This window comes from Thalia democratica, chromosome 4 (genome assembly GCF_965202585.1).
Source record: "Thalia democratica chromosome 4, ktThaDemo2.hap1.1, whole genome shotgun sequence".
Taxonomy (NCBI): Eukaryota; Metazoa; Chordata; class Thaliacea; order Salpida; family Salpidae; genus Thalia; species Thalia democratica.
Window position 1 is genome coordinate 20504447 of NC_139168.1, and position 22918 is coordinate 20527364.

The 22918-nt window shown below is 28.4% G+C and overlaps 2 protein-coding genes across 2 annotated transcripts; both read right to left on the bottom strand.

The window, feature by feature from the left end:
* Positions 1-545: 545 nt before the first annotated feature.
* On the bottom strand, positions 546-4965 carry LOC145833115 (kelch-like protein 25). The gene is made up of 3 exons (XM_082940315.1): positions 4884-4965; positions 3142-4237; positions 546-828 (listed from the first exon to the last, which is right to left on the bottom strand). Exons 1-3 carry the CDS (start codon positions 4963-4965, stop codon positions 546-548), a joined length of 1461 nt encoding a protein of 486 aa, XP_082796441.1.
* An 8030-nt stretch (positions 4966-12995) lies between these two features.
* LOC145834261 (uncharacterized) lies at positions 12996-18543 on the bottom strand. The gene is made up of 4 exons (XM_082941643.1): positions 18416-18543; positions 16274-16471; positions 14452-15712; positions 12996-13616 (listed from the first exon to the last, which is right to left on the bottom strand). The coding sequence occupies exons 1-4, from the start codon at positions 18471-18473 to the stop codon at positions 13547-13549; spliced, it is 1587 nt and encodes a 528-aa protein (XP_082797769.1). The 5' UTR covers positions 18474-18543; the 3' UTR covers positions 12996-13546.
* Positions 18544-22918: the final 4375 nt, after the last annotated feature.

The window sequence follows — 22918 nt, forward strand, 5'->3', positions numbered from 1 at the left end:
AAAATGCTAATGGATTTTTATTGATGATCGGGAAATTAAGTTTATTGCTAACGCTATTTGTAATAGTAGGAAAACATCTTTACTTGGCAAATAGTGACCAAAAACATTACTGCTAACTTGATAGCTGTTTTTTGTATAATTATTAGGTTAACAATTTAAGACACTAGTAGTGTCTGTTTTTTGTAGAACAAAACTATGACATGTATTATTAAAAATGCATTTTAACATAAAAAAATCTATCCATTGAACTTGAGATAAATTTACAACCAAAAAGACAACTTTAAACCAGGAACACAGCACACAAATAATATAAGTAAGCGAATGAATTTAATAGTTTAATTTAACTCTATTTACTAATTTTTCTAAGTTTATAATGAGTATATAAAACTTTAATCTTTAAAACCTTTCATATACAGTTTTACAAAAGCTTCCCATCTTTTATTTTCATACAACACAGCTTTTCCTGTGGAAAACCACTGTTTGTTTTTTTAATTTATTGAAGCATTAACATGTTAACAAAAACAAAAACCGCAGGCGGAAAACTTCTAAAACTTGGGCACCCTGACGCAGGAAAACTCCTGAACGTTCCTGGCGACCGGGCAGTCTTTTTCGAACCACTCGCCCTTGTCCACGTCGTAGCAAACGGCTTTCGGCGTCGTCCCGCGCTGGACGACGACGATCTTGGTCCCGATCAGGGTGGCGTTTGTCGCCTTCACGTCCATCTCCGGCATCCGGATGCTCGTGAACTTGTTGCTCGTCGCGTCGAACTCCATGAGGTACCTCCATTCGGCAGCGATCAGGAACAGCTTGCTCCTCACCGCCACCATCCTGTTACGTCACATTGGTTAGCCACGTGACACTAGTCACGCGCGACACATCAGTTTAAATCAGCCTTTGCTTTTTTCCGCGCTTTGCCTCGCTTTTAAAGTGCGGATCAGACTTGGTGCGGACTGAAATTAACTCATAACAGCTGTTTTTGTTTCCACGCACTTTTTAAGCGCTAAAGTAAATACAGGTAGAATTAGAAAAGTAAAAGCAGCTATTGAGAAAAATAAAAGTACACTTGCGCGTGCTCGAGTTATTCTCTCTTTTTTTCACAGTTTTTTCTTTCATAATTAATTTAATTCTGCTGGGAATTTTTTTGAGCTACACGCACTGCTTATCACCAAGTCAGACGCAGAGCAATAATTACTAACATTAAAAAAAAACTGCGTATTTCCTAAACAGTCAAACTTTATTAGATTTAGTTCACTGAAACGTTTTAATTTTTTTTTTCCGCGAAAAAATGCTAATAAAAACAGTTTTAGAAATATGTTTTTAAATAATTAAACTTTAAACCTTGTTTTAACAAAAAATATATAAGTTTTATGGCTTGGATCGTACAAAGTAAAGTGGTGCATAAAAAATGTTTTGTAGATAAAACCAATAATTAATATAAATGTTAAGATTGGAACATAAGTGACCAGTAATTGTACAATCAGTATACAAGACACACAATTTAAATAAAAGTGGATATATTTCGAGTAATTCTCATCAGTAAAGTACAAAGCTAACAAGATAGAATATTTTACATACTTATGTGGTAACCGAGTAATCATAAGGTAATCAAAAGATTAATAATATACAAAAGCAATCAGTAACAATTAAAATAAATTAAGTTTACCTACCTTATAATTGATATATAGTAAAACTGTACATCAATATAATGAAAATAAAACTTAAAACGTATTATGAAAACAAAGAAACAGTATAGTTAATATTTTTTTGCTTACATAAAACAGGCTTCGAAAATACAAATAGCTTTTAATTTTATCAAATCGAAAACATTACTACAAGTTTAAAAATTTTAAAATCTATTTAGATTATAACTATTTGCTTTTTTTGAATTATTAACCAAATGTTTTGCAACATATGAACGTTTTGGTGCATTTAAAACCTTGACTAGTATATCATCCTTCTTTTCTGAAAAGAAAAAGTTCTCTATTTTCTATTGGACATGCTCTTTTATCCTTTTCCTTATATGTCTTACCCAATATAGCTTGCCTTGTACCAGTTTTTGTTCAACAGTAGCTTAATTGGTTTGCTTTCACTTAGTAGCAACTCTGGGGAACAACTTTTATGTGCAAAGAAATGTTATTTAAATTTTCAATTCAACTGTAGTTTAAAGAAAAAAAGAAACTCTGTGTCATCGTGCTCATAAAATTTGTTTCCCAGAGTTGCTTCTAAATGAAATCAAACAGATCAACTTACTATTGAACTAAAACATGTACCATTAAGAGTTATTTAACAAAACAATTCATTATCATTTAAAAAATTTGGATAAAATAAAGATATTAGGACTGAAAATGTTTACTTACTTTAAAAATCCCAGCCACTAACCAAAGCTCAGAAATGTTTAAAAGAAAATTAGACAATTGATAAGAAATACCTATTATGCAGCAAACCTAACAATTATCTTAAAGTCAAAACCTCTATTAACACCAGGTAGTAAAGATCCAGTAACAAACTTAAATAAAAATATGGTAATTCACCAATACAGATGCTGTTGTAAAGCTAGCTATGTAAAATGCACCTAAATGTTCATCTTTTGCAAAAAGTTTGGTAAATAATTCAACATGTGCAAATAGTTATAATCTAAATAGATTTAAAACTATTAAAGTTTTTTAGTAACGTTTTCGATTTGGTTAAACTAGAAGATATTTGTATTTTAACAAGGGAGCCTGTTTTATGTAAGCAAAAAAATATTAATTTTACAGTTTCTTTATTTTCGTAATACTTTTTAAGTTTTTTTTAATCATATTAATGTATAGTTCTACTGTAGATAAGTTATAAGGTAACTCAACTTAATTTAATTTAATTGCTTCTGATTGCTTTTGTACTTTAATAATGTTTTGATCACTTTAAGTGGTTACTTGGTTACTACATAAAGTTTAAAAACATTCTCCCAAGTTAGCTTTGCACTCTAATGATGAGAATTACTCGAAACGCATCTAGTTTTATCGAAATTGTGTGTTCTCGTACAAACTATTGTATTACAATTGTAAAGACACAAAAATTTTTATCAGACTCACGGTTCAGTGACCCTAAAGTCTTTTTTAATGGAAGACATACTCTACCCAAAGTTTCAATCAAAAAACAAACCTGTGATCGTGCAACCCATAAATCATATTGGGGATCGCCCGCCGACTTCCCGCCGCGGCGTCGTATTCCTCCGCGCTACTCAATATCTCATACTCGTAATCGAGGCCGCCCGTCACCACGATCCGGCCCCGGAAGACGCAGCAGGCCGCGTTGGACCTGTCGCCGCCCATGCCGTCGACGTACCTCCACTTTTTCCAGCCCTCCTTCGTCGTGTCCAGCTCCAAGCAGGACGAGGTCGACCGGAACCAGCCGGCTTTGCAGCTGCCGCCGAAAATGTATATTTTGCGCATGAACGCGCACGCGCAGAAGTCCTCGCGCGCGTCCGGCATCCCCACCACTTTTTCCCACCGGCCCGTGAACGGGGAGTACTTTTCGACAAAGTTGTGCTTGACGTCGGTGCCGGCCCCGCCGATCACGAAAACTTCCCCCTTGACGAGAACGGCTTGCGAGCCGCTTCTCCTGCTCATCATCGGAGCGACGGACTTTATGAGCCGGGGCGCCACCACGCGGTTGACCGACTTGACGCGCGCTCCCGAGCTCATCAGTCTGCCGCCGAGAACGAAGATGTCGAACGACGTCTGGCAGCAGTGCCTCGGGTTCGCTTTCGGGGGAGTGCCCTGTTTCAAAACCGCGCGGCACTCGTCGGCGAGGGGCGAGGACTCGTCTTCGACGAGGCGCGCGAGAGTTTTTTGCGACAACAAGCCGAGGCGGACCGACCGCAAAAGACCTTTTGCCAGCTGGCTGCGTTCAACGACGTCGTGCTTCAGCCAGTCTCGGGCGAGATTGTACACTTCGAGCTCCGACGCGACGTCGAGCTCCGAGCTGTCGAGTATCTTCCGCAAGGTGGCGTAGCTGACGCGCAGAAAGTTTTCGTCGTCGGCAAGCACGCTGAAGCAGCGCTCCACGTAGCTGAGCGTCGGCCCGTACAGATTACGTAGCTCGTACGTCCTTGTCAGTTGAAAAAGCGCCAGGGCGTTTTTGATTGTCAGTTTTTCTTCAAGTGTTTTACAAAGCTTTCTTTGTTTGTTGTCCTCGAGAAAAACTTTGTTTGATTTTAGAAGGGGGATGATTTTGTGCTCGTCCAGTTGTGTTTGGCCTGTAAAATATGAGCCGTGGTTTTTAGATCAGGAAAATCAATTATAATAAATTTTCTGACAACCATTATATACACACAAGTCTTTAAAATACGTTTTGGTATCAATTTTATTCTAAACATTTTGTTGGTAAACAGCTCCAAGTATTTATTTACCCTTTTTTAAATTTTTAGAAAACAATACATTAAACTTAACATAAAAAAATATGTTGATTTTCAGTTTAAGTTTTTTGAAAGATAATAATTTCTTTAATAAAATAAATTTATTCATTTATACATTAATTGTAGAAAAACAGTTTATAAACTTGATAACTCTCATAATAATAGTTAAGTAAGTTTGTACTAAAAATTTGTTGTTTTTCATAAAACAAGCAAACTCAGAAGTTTAAAAGTCCTATTTTATCTAGCTACAATAGGTTCTAATATTACTTTAAATCAAGGAAAGTTGTACGTTTAACGTAAAATTTGATTATAAACTGTTATTTTTTTTCAAACTTAAATTATATGCCTTAACTAAAATATATATTCAAAAGCGATTACTTACTGGAGTTATTCAACTTATCAAATTCTTGTCGGACTGCTTCGCCAATAAATTTTGCAGAATTGTTTTTACAAATCTTCAAAAAACTATGATTTTCTTGACTCTTACAAATCACTCCACAACCAACATTGTTTTGATTGCAATCTGAATTTAACTTTTCAGGCGCTTTCAATGCAGAACCCTTGTTCATATTGTTTATAGTAATATGCTGCGTTTCGTTTAAAATATCTAAAAAAATTGTAACAATATGTTTGATATAACTCAATAAAACTAAAAGTTTAAGTGCTATTTACAGCAACAAACTAATTTGCTGTTGGCTTACACAAAACTAACTATAGTTATTAAGGCTAATGAAGGCAACTAGATTTTTTTTACAACAATTATACCTCTTGATCTTTTTTAATCTGTAAGCTCTAACTTACATACCTTTTTTTATAGATTTACTTAACAATACTTAAATTGAACAATAATCACACACTTTTAGGGTAAAACAAAAGTCGGGTGTGTTTCATAAACCACGGGCCAACTTTCCTAGAAATAAGTTTCACACGGGCTGCAGTTATTACAAGTTGTTATAGTGTAATTTATTAAAACAGTCTGTTAAATTAGGTAGAGTAAATGAATAGTTGTTAGTTTTCTTAAATTTAAAGCCTAGTTCAAAGATTTTACCGTAGAAAATATTTTGTGATCTTTCAAAAACTTAAGTTTTTGCCAAAGAGGAACATTTAAGGTCGCAGTTTGCTCAGCTTTTGTTTAAGAGGTAATAAACACACACAATTAAAAAAACTAAAATACTTATTTATATAAAGAACTTTGTTATATGTAAAGTATAAAAATAAAAAATAATACTTCAACTAGAGTTAAATTTCAAATTAAATTTAAAAAACATTTCAGAAAATATATACTATAAAAAGTCTATAAAAATCTAAATATAAGTAGATTAAGTTTTATTTAAAAAACATTTTATAATAAAATTTATTTTCGTTACAAAGAGCACAAAAATATTATTTTACATAAAAATAGACCTTTATAATTTAATAAATTAAAACAATGTTTAAAAAAAAGATATTTTAAACATAAATATAAGCATGGCTTTTATTTAAGTTTAGTTTGTAGCAGAGAATTTTCTAGGCTATAACTTTTAATAAAAAACTTGTAAAAATGAGGTTTTTACTGTTTTAATACAGCATTTCTTTGTTGCAATAAAAAATATAAGTGATGGTGAAATTTATATTAAATTTTCAACAATATTTTTTTCAGATTTAAATTTTTATTGTACAACTCTTGAAAATATAAATAAAACTATTGATGGTTCTTTCAGTATCAAGTTCTCATTTTATGGTTCATTAAACCGATCATGTCATTTTAATTGTTACAATGTTGCCATCCTTAAAAGCAAAACTTTAGTCTAAGTCACATAAAAATAGCGTGATGTTATGTAAAAACTTTTATATTTGCGGTTAAACCAAAACAGTGACGATTTACTTTCATTTGTGTGTTGATACTCAACATGACTCTAACAATAACAAAGGGACTTTATGTATAGAAAAATAGAACACATACGATATTATGTACAGAATTTGAAGTTATGAAACTTACCTGGAACTTTAGAATAAAAAGCTAACTAAAATAACTTTATTAAGAAACCAAACAAGCCTGAGTTTTAATGAAACTTAAGTTTTACTATATTAGGCTATTTATCTAATAAGTACTCTTTCCCAAAGGCTCTTTAACGAACTTTTAATTTATGAAAATATTTTAATGTTTATTTTAAATTAAAAAAAAAACACTTGCGGCCCGCGAAGAAATTATTATACGAAAATTGGCCCGCAACTTATAAAAGGCTGCGGACTCCTTGCCTTATTACAAAATTGTTTAATTTGATAAATTAATGATGTGATACTGAATATATCAATATAAAATAAAACAAAACGTGTAACTTAAGTATCTAGATAAAAATACGAAATCGAGAAAAAAAATAGCACTGAGCAAAATAAGACAACAACCCTGTCTCTGTAATCAAAAATTAACTTCAAAATAACAAAACTAAACAACAGTTAAAAATAGAAGAAAGCTAAAACTAAGAATAAGAACAAACAATAGAAAACTATACATTACTTTACTTTTGCAAAAGTATTTTTTAAATCTACTAAAAAAATTTAGTCAATACTTCATAACAAACATTTACGTAAACTTTTATAAATTTCACCACTATACTTTAATTGCTTTGTTAACTGACACTTTTAACTATAATAAAAAAAAATCATGTTTTAACATTTTACTGGTGAGGCTCGTTACAGTTTAATAAATTAATACACTGACCAACTTATTAAAGTATGAAGTTTAATATAAAACTCATTCAAATAAGATTAAATATTCACAGGACGCGTTTGGCCCAAAAACTAGTGCAAATGAAATATTGGATTTTTCGAAGAAATATAAAATCTGTCTTTCAAAATACACATGACTTGAAAAATAGAAATAGATACAGTAAATTTACTAATACAATACATAGATGCAAAAAAAATTGTAACTTAAAATGAGTACAGATAAAGTAAAAAAAAATATATAACTTAGTTTTCAATGTTTATATTGACATATCTTGTTTAACCAGTTAAATTTTACTAAATCATAAGTTTTGAATAACACCTTATTTTTTATAGATTTGTTATATGAAATGAAGAATACGCCTTAAAATTTTGTACAAAAATGTTTTATTTTAAGTTATTTTATTTTTTAACTGACTAAAGTTGTGTGTAAGAAGTTTTTTGAATATATTTTATATTTTTTAAATAAAAAATTGCAATTTTAATAAATTAAACTGGTTGAGGTAGCTAATCCTCAGAACTATTATTAATATATTTTTAAAATATATATATAAGAACTTTAACCCAACTTAATAAGTTTTAAAAAGAGATTTTATTCAATAAACAACTTTTAACTAGATAGCTTTATATTAAAGTATATGTTTTTTCAAACTGGTTTTTTGCTGCTAAAAACTTATATTTATAAAAAAAAAGATATAAATAAACACCTTTATTAAAAATATGATTTAAAATTTAGGTTTTTTTTTTATTACATATACTATAGGAGCACATAACTACTGAATTATTAAATGCATTAGCAAAACTTATTAGAAAAAAAAATCTATCATTTACATAATTATCTTTAAATATTTTTCTTGTAAACCATTTTTTTCAGCTTTAACACAGTTGTGTTTTCAAAATCAGACACCAATAAAAAAATATAGATTCATTATGCTGTAGTTATTAAGGTGATTGAAAAACTTATACTTTTTTATAAAGAAATGTATGAATAAAAATACTTTGAGAAATGGCCTATACTTTGTAAAACAGGGTTGCCAAATTCTTTTTGTGAAATTTCTTCCAGTTTTTCTGAATTTATTCTAGGTTTTCACAAGTACACATTTTTGGGTCTATTTTTAGTTTAAAGCTAAGCTTATACTTGAAAACTGTATAACAACATTGAAAAGAGTTTATAAAGCTACTTTTAAGTGTTTTTTAATATGTATTTTTTTGATGATGACGATTTTTTTTTCTACTTAGTAGACTTTTCATGTCAAATAAAAATTATACTACTTAACCCGTAAAATTTGTTTGAAATTCTAGGCTTTCTAGGTTTTTTGGTGATTTTTGTTCAATTTTACAAGTTTTTTTCAAAACTTCTCAAATTCTACTTATTTTAGCCTAAATTATCAAATACCAAGTTTTTCCAGAATTCCAGGTTTTTTGAAACCCTGGTTAAAGCAAATATATTAATTTTTTAAGGTAAACTTTAGAAAGTTGTAAAATTGATAATTAATTATTTAGAACAATACAAAACAAATAAAATCTTAACTGTAAATATAAGAACATGTCTGAAAATTTTGAACTATCTTTACAAAGAATTGTTTGCGTTAGAGTAAGATTCAGATTTTGTGCAGTCTTAATTTTGTCCAAGAAAAACAATCATAAGTATTTATTAAAGTATTTATACTGTAAGACTATTGTATTTTAAAACCTTTATTTTAACTTGTATTTTATAGTAAAGAAAATCAATCAAATTTAAAAGGCAGAAGAAAACTTCACAAAGATTAAGTTAAACTTTTAATAAGTTGAACAATAAATAATAAAATAAGGTAAAAGGGGATAAGGGAAATATTTCACAAAAAGCTAAAGAGGGTTAGGATACTTTTTTGACAAGTAGTTTAAACTTAAGTTATTCAACTTAAATAGAAGTTGATTTCTACAGTTAGTTTGTGATTAACTAAATTAGTTTTTAATATTTAAGGCAACTAAAATGGAGACTTATTTCAGTTCTTATGAAAATCATTGGAACAAATTAAAAAACTAAAGTATACTATTCAATAAAAAATATTTTTTGTTATACAGTTTCAAACAATCATTCTCAAAAATTATAAATTTAATATTGACTTATCAATAAAAAGCCTTGTTCTAGGCATTTGAAAAAATCTGAGTACATTCATAAAAAAAAACCATATTGTTTTATAGTTGTGGGTAATAAAACTGTAATGTATAAATGCTGGTACACTTAACTTATTGGTACTACTCATCATAATTAAATCCTACCTTAACTGTTACTATATAATAAGTACTAGATAATATTTAAGTCTAATTAATATAAATTAGACAACAAAAATTGAGTATTATGAATATTATAAAAAATAACCAGAGAACACTTTTATGATAACGATGCTTTTAAAATAATAGTTACTTTTATAAATACCTAGTAATAAATTAAACTTGATAAAAATTTAAGTTTAAATTAAAAATACTGTCAAACCTTAAGTAGTATGAACTATAAAATATTTAAAGATCTCTAAAACAGTTAAGTATTAATAAATAAAATGCTTAAAAATTTAATAATAAAAATACAAAAATAAATAACATGCAGTTCTAGCATAGGACTTTAACAATATTTAGGTATATCTCAGTACTAGGTCTCTAAGTCTTATCAACAACTCTATCAACAATAATGATAACATTGCCTGAGATACTTGCGTTCTGGGTGACTGATTTCGTGACATTCAACATTTAAACACTCAAATTTCACCATATGAAAGATGGATTCCATTTAAAAACGCTTACTTTTAAAATGTTTTGCAATTGCTACTATTATTCATCTTTGATATAGTTCAAGCATCATTTCCATATAATTTAAACTTGTTTTCTTGAGAACTAAAAAAAATAATTTCTATTACTTTTATTTAAAATCTTTGAAAATTGGAAACGCAAAAATTCTTCTTTGTAACTTTGTATCGGAAACTTTTACTAAGCTGATATTTTAAAGCTTTTTTAAGCCGTTTGCTACGACGTGGACAAGGGCGAATGGTTCGAAAAACACTGCCCGGTCGCCAGGAACGTTCAGGAGTTTTCCTGCGTCAGGGTGCCCAAGTTCTAGAAGTTTTCCGCCTGCGGTTGCTGTTTTTTAAAATTTGCTAGCGCTTCAATAAATTTAAAAACAAACAGCGGTTTTCCATAGAAAAACCTGTGTTGTATGAAAATATAAGATGGGAACCTTTTGTAAGACTGTACATTGAAAATTTTTAAAGACTTTTTTTTAACTTAAAAAATTAGTAAATAAAATAAAATAAAGCTTATAAATTTGTTAGCTTACAATTTAAATTAATTGCACTATATGTTTACTTACTTGCTATCTGCTCCTATAATAAACTTAAATTTCTTTGACGATTTACTTATTACTATATATATTTTTCTTGCAATAATTATAAGTCACCAACAACAAAAAAAGTACATAAATAACAAATCTGTTTAATGTTGCATAAAGATTCAGACATTCTATAAAGACAAAACACAAAACTTAAAAAAAAACTACTTTTACATCAAAATTAAGTCTGGTTATAATATTTTATTTTCCATTAATGTATAAATAAAGATTCATGAACGACTCAAAAAGGTTTATTAGAAACTATTACAGAAACAAACCTTTAACCGGCTAGTAAATCTACTTAGTAGGAAGGTAAATACAAATATTTTAGCATAATAAGTTTAAAAAAACTTTAACATTTTCACTCAAAATAAAACAAAAATAAATGTAAACAGTTATAATAGATGTAGATGAACTGGCTGTCAGTATCATTGATCAGAGAGGTTATAAGCCGACAATACTTCTGATTATTTATACGCTGAGTCTATGCAGATGAGTTGTCTTCAGCATAAATACAAGCTACATACCTTTAAGATGCAGACTTAATGGTAAAAAACACGTGTTGATAACACTAACATTATAGGTAAATACTACAAAATAAGATATTGATGAATTTATAGCCACTTACGATGTAAGCTATGTTTTACAAGAAAATATACAAGGAAATGTTTTTTTTTTGAAAAACAGAAACAGTAATTGAAACTAAATGCTTCACATTAGAGTAAGCTAGTGGCTGTTGGTATAACTCGTCGAACTTACTAATGTTGCAGACTAATTGTACAAAAAGTTTGTCACTCTAATTTAAAAGTTATCTTCAGCATAACTGCAAGCTGCTTTTAGTAACAACTATGAAAAGTTGCAATTCATATTGGTTGGTTCTAATAGTATACTCAAAAATTGTTAATAACATAAAAGAGTTTTGTCTAAACTCAAATGAGAACTTACTATAACAGATGCTTTTATAGGAACCTTTTTTAAGTAAATATGTGTTTTACAGTTAGTTAATATTATAACACCAAAAACTTTATATGGCTAATAAATGGCATGAACAAACTTATCCCTTTTTTAAACTTTAAGTCATAAACACAAAATAAAAGATAAAATGATGCTCAACAAGCTATTACTTGTTATTTGAAAATATTTTTAAATATTTAATGAAGAGGTTTTATAAGTTTGAGGACATTTACTGGTTGTCAGTGTGAAAATTTTACATTTTGTAACAAAATTTCTTGTCTAAACCAGAGTGATTTTGCTAACAAGTGACAGCTTACATGTAAACGAAACTTTCTTTCTAAGTTTTCTTTCTAAGTTTCTTTGTTGAAAACAATGAAAATTCTTTGCAAAAGATAGTTTGAAAATCAACAATTGTGTGATTAAGTTTGTTAGCTAAAAAGCTGTGTTCGAATGTATTTGCTTTTTAAAAGTTATTAGAAGAGATTCATAACAAGCAGTTTTGGTCTATAACTTAATTAATATTTAAAACTTGATAAATTCTGGTAATTATGGAATATAAATCGGTTTAATAATTTGTAACTTTACAAAATATAAATTCAAGCGTTTGCTAATAAAGATACCAACGAAACAAGTTCACTGAAAAGTACAAAAATAACAAACTAACTATTTTAAGTACTTCTTTAAATTTCATAGCTCCATTGAAGTGTGTTAACTTGTTAACACATAGATAAGTCTGTTAGTTTAATAAAAAAAGAGTTCCCTTTAAATCTGATCTTTTTATGATAAAATGTTTTAGTTTTTAATCTAACTAAATATATTAAATAATTCTAAATTAAATGTTGGTATTTACTTAAAAAATTTCACCACTTTTTTTAGCATAAGAGAGGATTGCAAAGAAAACTGTTTATAGTTACAAAAAGCAATGAGCAAACAAAAATTAATTGAAAGTTATTGAAAACTGAAAATATTTTTTTTTTTAATTGGTAAAATACTATAATTATATTGTTAAAATGTAGGCATTACTATTTTTGAAGCTAAAGCTTTTATTTGAAAGCTATAACTACTTTTCGTTTTAAGCTTGTTATTAAGACCAAAAAGTTACACTTTTTAGTTTAGATTTGTAAAACGAAGTGGCAAACTAAAGTTCTTTTTTAAAACTTAGGCTTGAGATGTTTTTTGTTAATGCAGTTATTTCCAGTTTAGACTAGATAATTAGAAAAAGTATTAATGCATATAATATAATCTCTTTCGCACAAATGTTTTTTAAAATATAAGAGTTTAGAAATTGATTTTGGTATAAATAAGACTTTGTAAATTAAATAGTAACAATGTAAAACGTGATTTTTTTTATATAAAAAAATATCAGGAATGCAATAAAACACACCTCATAAAATTTTTGAAGATGTAAAAATAAGTTTGTAGTTTAAAAAAATTTAAAAAATAAATTCGCTAAAAATAACTAAAAAAAAATTTGTTTAAACACAACTATTTACTATCAAAAACACAGTAGTCAGTTTAAATTATTAATTTCAAGATTCTATTTCTAATACTAATTTTATTTAAAAATATAATATAATATATCTTATATTTAATTTAAGCAGGCAATGGCCTTATTTTATACTTTTAAGTAAAAGTTTTACAAATTATTAGATCAGAAAATAAAATAAATACTTAAACATAAACCACAACTATAACATAAATCATGTTTAAGAATCTTAAATGGTTCATCAAATCTATTTATACAGGATACTATAACAAAAAGATTATATCCAAGATTAAAGTTTTTAAAACTAGTTTCAACCTCAAAAAATTAAAAAAAAAGTTATATAGATAATAGTGTTGTTAAGTTATGTGCAGGAAAAAGCTTTTTTTTAAGTTTTCGAATAAAACTTTTAAAAACTATCAATTTAAAAAACAGCAAAAATTACTCAGTTTTTGCAAATCTCATTAAACAAGCTTAAATGCTTCATTAAATCTATTTACACAAGAGCTTAGAAGCAGTTTAAATAATTTAAAATTCTCAAGACTCGGCGTAGTCAAGAGAGATCGATAAATCAGTAATACTATGACGAAACAATACATATTTTCAAATAGTTTGTTAAGTCATAATCCAGAGTGTTACGTCAAAATCAAGCGTCTGAAACTTGCGTGTGTTCCACATGGTCTTCCACTCTTTGACGATTGTTTTGGTTGTTGAGACTGTTAAAAAACACTATAACTACTCTCCTCAAACTAAAATATTAATTTAAACTTTTTTTTATCATAAACTTAATTGTTTCAATTTAGTTAATTTTGATAAATTTTGATCTGTTAAAAAGTTTGATTTATTTAGCTTTGAAATTTGAACTTAAACAAAGTGCGAGTTCCAAGCTTGGTATTTTGACTAATATTAATCGGAACAAATTTATGCTGCTAGTATTTGTAAACGAGTTTAAAAGCAACGAGATTAATTATCTCAATGTAGTATTAGTGCCCTTTTAGAGTTTAAATGACAAGACAAAAAATTGAATTTTAGCGAAAATTGATTAAGTTTTGGTGTTTATAAAAATTTTTGCCAAATAACTGAGTTTAAAGTTTAAAAAAAAACCTGTTTTAATTACGTATATTTTGTAAAACTTTAACTTTTCAACTCAACTTTATATTTTTTAACTTTTATTTAAATGATCATATATGATTTACTAAATAAATGATGTGCTTTATACTTGCTGGTTGATAGTTCAAACTTCAACGCATTTTTCTACATTTTTTTGTAATTTATATGATAATAGAAAATGTAATAAACTACATTACGCCAACAACTTCGATAATTTTTTACAGAAACTTTTTTACTAAAGTTTTAGATTTTTACCAACAAGTGCTTAATATAGGTATTGCCGTTTTAAAGTTAATTTTAAACAAAAGAAAATAGCTTAAAACTAAAAAAAAACAATTACACTAATAGTACCTTGAAGTGTTAATGAAGCACCTTTTTTAGTTGTTACTCTATCAAAAAATTAAAAATGTTTAAATTTAAGTAAATTGAAAAAACACCAACATTTTTTTCACCACCACCAGCAGCACTACTCCCACCACCAAAATGCTGAACGCCACGATGAGCACGACGTTCAGGATGTTCGTCACCGCGTCCTCCGCCTCCGTTTGTGACGTCACGGTGGTAGTTTCCATCACCCGTCCGTCGTTCACCACGTCGTCCGGCGCCGTGGCGTTTCGTGACGTCATCGTCATGTTGCCGTTTGACGCCTGAGTGGTTGACTTGGTTTCGTCGTCGTCGACTTTGTCTGGTGACGTCACAGCTGAAGAACCTTGCGGCGTTGCAGTTTTTTGTGACGTCATGACGATGTCGTCGTAAACATCGATCTCTGCCGTTACTTGGCTCAACTCAACTTGCTCTTGCTCGCCGGTATCGTTCGATGACGTCACCGTCTCAGCCGTCGTTGTGCTCTGTGGCGTCACATCTGTTGTTGCGCTTTGCGGCGTCATAGTCACTTCGATGACTTTCCTGGTGGTCGTTTCGGTGACAATGATTATTTTTCCTTGTTCAGTGGTCGTGGTCGCTACCGAAGAGCTTTCATCTGAAGAAGCAGTGTTGAAAACTGCCGTTATTTTTATTGGGGGGTCTTCATTCGTCTGTTCATTTGGGTCTTCATTTGGTTTTTCGTTGGTCTGTTCATTTTGGTCTTCATTTGGGTCATCGTTGGTCTGTTCATTTTGGTCTTCATTTGGGTCATCGTTGGTCTGTTCATTAAGGTCTTCATTTGGGTCTTCGTTGGTCTGTTCATTAAGGTCTTCATTTGGGTCTTCGTTGGTCTGTTCATTTTGTTCTTCATTTGGGTCATCGTTGGTCTGTTCATTTTGTTCTTCATTTGGGTCATCGTTGGTCTGTTCATTTTGTTCTTCATTTGGGTCTTCGTTGGTCTGTTCATTTTGTTGTTCATTTGGGTCATCGTTGGTCTGTTCATTTTGTTCTTCATTTGGGTCATCGTTGGTCTGTTCATTTTGTTGTTCATTTGGGTCATCGTTGGTCTGTTCATTTTGTTGTTCATTTGGGTCTTCGTTGGTCTGTTCATTTTGTTGTTCATTTGGGTCATCGTTGGTCTGTTCATTTTGTTCTTCATTTGGGTCATCGTTGGTCTGTTCATTTTGTTGTTCATTTGGGTCATCGTTGGTCTGTTCATTTTGTTCTTCATTTGGGTCTTCGTTGTTGTCTATTGTTTGTTGTACGTTGTTGTCTATTGTTTGTTGTTCGTACTCGTCGCTGTTAGTAAATTCCTCCTGGTATCCAACAACCTCTAAATCTGAAAAAAAAAATTGAAGTTGACGGTTATGTTTTTTTTTTTAGCACAAATTTATTCTTTACTACATGATATTAAAGCCTGTGTTCGACTAGTAAGAATATCTAAATGTTTTTGTAAGTTGTCGATAGTTGAAAAGACAAAACAAATATAAAATGAATTCGATTTGATAAACTCTTTAAGGTATTTTTTCAAGCAATTGAGGGCTAAACTTAATTGTATAAACTTATTAAACCTTTACTAAACTGATCAAAGTTATCTATATGGTTTTAGTATGGTTAATTATTTGTGACAAAACTTATATGTAGTTTTAAAATTAGGATTTGTAAGAAAACTGATGATATAAACTATATTCGATTTTATCACTCGAAAATTTTATTAACCTAAACAGCGACCTTTTTTTAGATTTTTCTAGAAATTTTATATAAAGGGGAAACTTAACCACTATAAAATCAAGTAAGAGACGTACGAAAACAAACGTAAGAAACATTTTCGTACAAACGCTGACATTTGAGATTTTTTTTTTGCAACAATACAACTAGCAACTTCATATTTTTAGCTTACCTCCTAAATTAATAGTGGGTATATAATCTTCTTCGGAATCAAGGTTATCAGCGCACAGGTGACAATCTCGCCTTACATTCCACCCAACGCAAACTTGCCTCCCATCTTCCTCAAAGCAACTTGTTCCGTGAACATCGTGGTACTCGCATTGCCCTTCGTAGACAATCTGACTAGTTCCTACTGGATACGAGAAGCAGTCTGTAAGGTTTGTTTGTAATTCTTTATGTTTTAATTATTAGGGATTAATAAGCTAATAATGATTGAAGTAGCGTGAAACAATGCTAATTTTTATTTGTTTAATTCTTATAAAGTATTCAGTTTTTATTTTGATAAGCATACTTTTGAGCGTATTTGAACGTATAGGAAGTTTTTTGAAAGTATTAAACACAGCTGAAGTTGACGCACTAAAGTAAGTCTTTTATTGTAAGTAAAATCTGATACTTTAGATGCATAAATTAAAACCTATGCTTAGTTAACGATTTCTAACTGAAGCGAAAGTGATTTGAAATATTTTTTTTAGAGTTTTCAGCATTATTTAGTTCGATAATTTTTTGATCGAAAGTTATAAGAACACTTTTACCATGCAAAGCACAAGAGTACAAGAGTAGATTTAATTAATCATTAGTATGTTGAACTAATACGAGAAAATTATTCAATTAATTTGATACTTATATAGTAATATTAAAAAAAAAGTTTAATATATAATGAGATATTCAAGAACGAGTAAAAATATGTTTTTAGAAATATTAGTAAAAAACAGACATATTTTAAAGTTTTTTCTTGTAAGTTCACAAGAATATCAGGGAAATGCTAAATGTAGGCGACAAAATAACTAAAAAAGCAAATATTATCCTAAAACCTATAAGTCTGTTTATGACATCGTAACATCCGTTATTACGTCACGATTAACTTATTTTTGATTGCAAACTACCATATATGGAACAATTTAGATACTTTGTAAGCATTATCTTCGATGTACATTCTTTATAATGCTTTAGTAAACTAGATACTGTTTAGACTAAGCTATATTGAGTTAAGAAATATCTATCTTTTAGACCAGTGGTTTCCAACCTTTTTAATGCCCCGCAACCCTAAAATATTTTTTTTTGCTCTCGCACCCCTTGCAGTACATGTAATGACTTATTTAAGAACAATTTATAGAAAACGATAAAGGTTTGTTTATTAATTTTTTATAGTGGTTTATATTAAAAAGAAACAAATATATGGAAATAAAAAAAAAAAACAAACTGCATAACTTTTTTTTCTAAGGTAAAAAACAGCAGAACTTAGACTCTTTCTGCAGCGATAAAAGTTTTCTGAAGGTCAAGCAAGTGAGTTTTAAACTCATCACTCTTTATTCTACCTGCCCTATCTTTAAATAAGTTAAAAACAGTTAACTTTTATTCAAACGAAATAAATATGAATCTATATTTAAACACAAAGACAAAAAATTTATTTTTAACTAACGAAAATAAAAACAAAAAACTAATCTTATTTCTTCAATAAAACTCCTATTGGCACGTCGTTTGGCAAATACTCTAACGTATTTAACGGATAATTAAGTTTTTACTTATGCTAGATTTTCTGTAAAAGATTTAGACTGAAACAAAAGATCCACTTTAAATTTAATGACCATTTTTTCCTATTTATTATTAAATTATAAATAAATTTTATTCTTTTTTACTAAATTAGTATTAAATTTGAAAGCTTATATTAAAATTATTCAATTATACTATGGCGTAATTATCAATTTTTATTTTCTAATGATTTGAATAGGTTGTTAGCTTTAAAAATCGATAGTTTTGTTTAGTGAACGAAGTTTTGGCTTACAGTCACTCAAGTTAAAGAAAAATCCCCTTATATATCAAGAAAAATTTAAAAGTGCACCCCTTGAATGCTGCCTCGCACCACCAAATATGCGAGCACCCCTGGTTGGGAAACCCTGTTTTAGACAGTTTCAGTTTGTTAAATTGTCATTTGAAACATGTTTTAATTGGTAGTGGCTCAAACTTTATAAAAGTATAATTTAATCATATAAAATTATGTTTAATTTAATTTTTAAACTATAAAAGATTTTTTTTAAACACTATATCTACTTAAAACTAATAACACAGAAAAGTATAAAACAAAACAATAACATACCTGGTTTAACAGTAGTTGAGATAGACAATAAAATTGCTACACAAACTAATTTTGACATCTTCAAAATATGATTTTTATAAAATATTAACTAAATTCTGAAACAAAATAGTTCATTGAGTCAGTATTACATCTTTAAATTTTAAAAACACAAAGTTTACAAACATTCCTGATTTTTAAACGAACGTTTATCTTACATCATATCCTGTTTTACACTTTGATGTCAAAAACTAGCTTCTAAAAAGTTTCAACACAGTTTTTAAATTCAGCACATAGTTCCGTGCAAATAATTTATAATTGCTGAATTTTGTTGTGTTAAGTCATAAACTAATAAAAACATCAAAAAAAAATTTAAATATATTTTTATTAAGCGTATTAAATTAACTTTTATAACTAATAAAGTTTTTTTTTTCTTTTTTTGTAAACAAGAACGTAACAAATATTCTTCGACAGCTTAAAAAACTAATAAAAACATTTAAAAAAATTACAATAATCAGGTAAAAAGTAAAACAAATAACTAAATGTATCCATAGCCTTACACTAAGTTTCGCTGAAGTTATGATTTTAATTCAAGGCAGCTGTTATATAATCACTAATTTGTTTCTCAAAAACTAGCTATGTATGTAAAAGTTTTAAGAAACTAAAAAGTCAAACGTTTAACGTCTAACTATTTATAATTTCAATAGAAAAATTTGCCGATATAAAAAAAATATTCTTTCAATACGTCTAAAAAACTTTTTCTCAATTTGAATGGAAATCTATCTACATTTAGTTTCTCCAAAGTCTGTATAAAATAAACTTTTCTTTAGATAATTTCAAAGCTTTCTGCTAACTCTTAATATTTTTAAGCAACCATTGCTAACAATTTTCATTTAGAATTTTAGTTATTATCTGAATTTAATTGAAAGAAAACGGAAATGAAATTTTCTAAAATAATAAAGTAGTACTTACCTCAATTCTCTAAAGACATTTAAAATTCAAATCATTGCTTTCTATGTTTACTAAATATATTTGTTTTTTTGTAATGAAAATGCATAGACCTACTAACTTAAGTTTTATATGCTATACTAAGTTTTTTTGATCTTTTATTAAGGTATTGTTTTTATTTAGCTAGAAACTTAAACTTGTATTTTAAAGTGTTCATTTGATACATATAGTTCCAAGGTACATACCAAATAAAAGCTGTATTGCTTATATTGTGTAAATTGAATAACTTTAATAATATAACGGTTTAGTGTTGGAAAACAGACTAATGACATTTAACGATTGACCTTGTATAAGTTTTTTCAAAAGTTCATGTTTTTTATGATAAAAACTCTTTATTTTAACTAATCTTATAACGCTTTTATATAAAACTTTTATTTTAAACTTACTGATCTAAAATTAAATCGTACTCTCAAAAACTTCAATGATAAGTATAAGTCACAAAAAAGTTTCAAAAAGATTTTATAAATAAAGCTGTGGTAATTGATTTCTGAACAACATAATATAATGAAGTTTTTATTATAAAATAATTACCAAACATGATCTCTTAGTTGTATACAAAAAAAATACAAGTTTGATTCAGCAATTAAACATATCTTAACGTTTTTCTTTATACTTTTTATTTTATTGAAGCAAAACTCTAAATGTACGTTATTCTACTGATAAAAGCTTATACATTTTTTCATAAACTTTCTGAAGTTGATTTTTTTTAATAAAACTCAACTCTTGTTTACTACAAACTAAGAATTTTTACGCTCTTATAGCATGCACTTAAAATACTTAGACTGTGACTGAAAAATCTCAGGGTAAAAGTTTAAGCTTTGCTTAAAACCAAAACAATGATGAAAATAGATAAAAATTCATTAAAATTTTCAAAAAAGTTATTCAATTACTTGTTTCGATTTATTTTTCTAAAATTTTTAATTTCATCTAAACCAGCTCTAATAAAACTTTGCTTCTTTGATTCATAGAAACACACCAAAAACAAAACACGAAAGTTCGCTTAGAGTTTATTGATGTTTTTGAAACTTTACAGCTGAAAGAGCCCAGCTGTAGATCGAAGTTGTAGTAAACAGAAGTAAGTTTCAGATTCGGTGACATTAAACAAATCTGCCGATGTAAATATTTCTACTTTAGGCGTCAAAATTTAAACAAAGTTACAAAGTTTAAAGGAAAAGCTAATTGTTGTTTTGTACAAAGTTTAAAAGAATTTAAGAATACTACAAAAAAAACGTTCTTATAACTTTAAAAATTTATTTTGTTTTTTTTATTTTTATTTTGTTTATTGTGCAATGTTGGACTCAGGCATCAAAACCTGAGCCACTTAAACAAGACACACAAAAAGAGAAAAAGAAAATGAACTTATATTCAAAACTTTAAGATAAAATATATATATATATATATACAAACATAATTTAAATGAAAACACAAAGTTAAACACAATATGATAAACAAATGAACTAAATTGAAAATTCAGTTCAAAAAATTCAAAATTTTATATTACTTAGTACACACAGTAAAGAAGTTTGTCTAAAATCATGGCTTATAAAATAAAATTCATAACTACAAAATATATAAGTAAACTAATAGTTTGTAGGGGGGAGGCGTAGGGAAACGAATATTTTTCCTTTTGTTACAGTGGAAAATTAGTTAATTTTACTGGTATTTATCGTATTTAAATCAAATCTTTTTAGCTTTAAACGAAATTGTTCTACCCTCTCACAAGATACTATATCCTGAGGTAGTCTGTTCCACATAGCTTTTGCTCTGTGAAAAAATGCGCCTTGCCACTGACTGTTTTGAAAATCATGTTTACATTTTATTTTCAAATTATTTCCTCTTAGTTGATATTTATTTTGAGAAAAATTAAAAAACTGGTTAAAAAAACTTTTATATTTGCCATTGATAATTTTGTAAAGAATTAATAAATCAAATTCCCATCTTCTATATTCCAGTGATTTCAAGCCAAATTTAATCATTCTATCATTATATGACGTGTAAGATATGTTGCAACGACTACAAATATGACGGGTAAAACTCCTTTGCACAGATTCAATTTTGTTAATATCCTTTTTTAAATGGGGTGACCAAATTTGGGTACTAAACTCAAGTTTAGGGCGAACGTATGTTTTAAATAGTTTTGTCAGAATTGGAGCAGAATTAGTTCTAAAACTTTTCAATATTTGATAACATGTAGTTTTTGCAATCTTATATAAATAGTTGATATGTTCATTCCATTTCAAATCTTTGGAAATATAAATTCCTAAATCTTTAAAAACTTTAATTTCTGGTAACTTGATGTTATTGATTAAGAGGTCAGTTGGAGAAGATTCTTTTTTGTTAATGGTTAGAATTTTACATTTGCTAGGATTTAAGTTTAGTTTTCTTGTTTTTAACCATATGTAAATATTATCTAAAGATAGTTGTAATGAGGTATTTGACTGACTAAATATTTTGGCATCATCTGCAAATAAGCTTAACTCACTTTTAATATCAATGTTTGAACAAATATCATTAATATAAATTAAAAAGAGAAGGGGACCAACTACACCACCTTGTGGTACTCCACTGTAGATTGTTAAAGAGTCAGAAAGCGTATTATTGATGATTACTCTTTGAGATCTATTATTTAAAAAATTATCAAACCAATCAATTAAGCTTTCATGTAGCCCATACTGATTTAAAATTTTTAATAATCTTTTGTGTGATACTGAATCAAAGGCTTTTTGAATATCTGTATAAACTACTTTAGTAAATTCATTTTTGAGATAAGGAACTAACCAAGAATGTAAGCATGTTAACAGTTGAATGGTTGATGAGCGGTTTGGAACAAAACCAAACTGTTTGTTAGTTAATAATTTGTTATCAAAGAGGTGATTGAGAATTTTTACAGATACAATATGTTCATAAATTCTTGAAAAGCCACTTGTTAGAGATATTGGTCTGTAATTTAATGCATCGTGTATATTACCTTTCTTGTGCACAGGAATAATAAAAGATGTTTTCCATTGTTTAGGAACATCAGATAGTTCTAGAGAGCAATTAAATATTAATGAAAGTGGAAAAATTATTGATTGGATAACATGCTTGATATAATAGGGTGGAATGTTTTCTGGCGTTCTTATGATTTTATCTTTTAAGTGGTTAATTGAATTTATAATGTCTTCATAGGTTATGAAAAAATTTTGCATCTTACTACAATTCTTTTGGGGTAGCTTAAAAGACTGGTAACTCTCGTCTTTTTTAAAAACTTTTTGAAAATTTATGTTAAATAGTGTTGCTATTTCAAAATCTGAGGTTACTGTTTTGTTTTTATCATTATCATATAAGAGATGTATGGAATTATTTAACTTAAGTTTAGATTTCACGTAGCTATAAAACTTTTTTAAATTTGGGTTTTTGCAGAATTTGTTTTCATATTCAAAGTTGTATTTTTTAACAGCTAATTGATATTCTTTAGACTTGTTTTTGTATTTTATCAAAAGTGATTTATTTGTCTTACTTTTTTTGTATAGATTCGCT

Bases quoted from the DNA above. Each gene is read 5' to 3' on its own strand.
- LOC145833115 (XM_082940315.1), bottom strand. From the start codon at position 4,965: ATGAACAAGGGTTCTGCATTGAAAGCGCCTGAAAAGTTAAATTCAGAT. The intron at 4,238-4,883 runs GTAAGAGTCAAG...CATATTTTACAG, and splicing joins TGTTGGTTGTGGAGTGATTT to GCCAAACACAACTGGACGAG. The intron at 829-3,141 runs GTTTGTTTTTTG...GTGACGTAACAG, and splicing joins TATGGGTTGCACGATCACAG to GATGGTGGCGGTGAGGAGCA.
- LOC145834261 (XM_082941643.1), bottom strand. From the start codon at position 18,473: ATGTCAAAATTAGTTTGTGTAGCAATTTTATTGTCTATCTCAACTACT. The intron at 16,472-18,415 runs GTATGTTATTGT...CAAACCTTACAG, and splicing joins CTCAACTACTGTTAAACCAG to ACTGCTTCTCGTATCCAGTA. The intron at 15,713-16,273 runs GTAAGCTAAAAA...TTTTTTTTTCAG, and splicing joins ACCCACTATTAATTTAGGAG to ATTTAGAGGTTGTTGGATAC.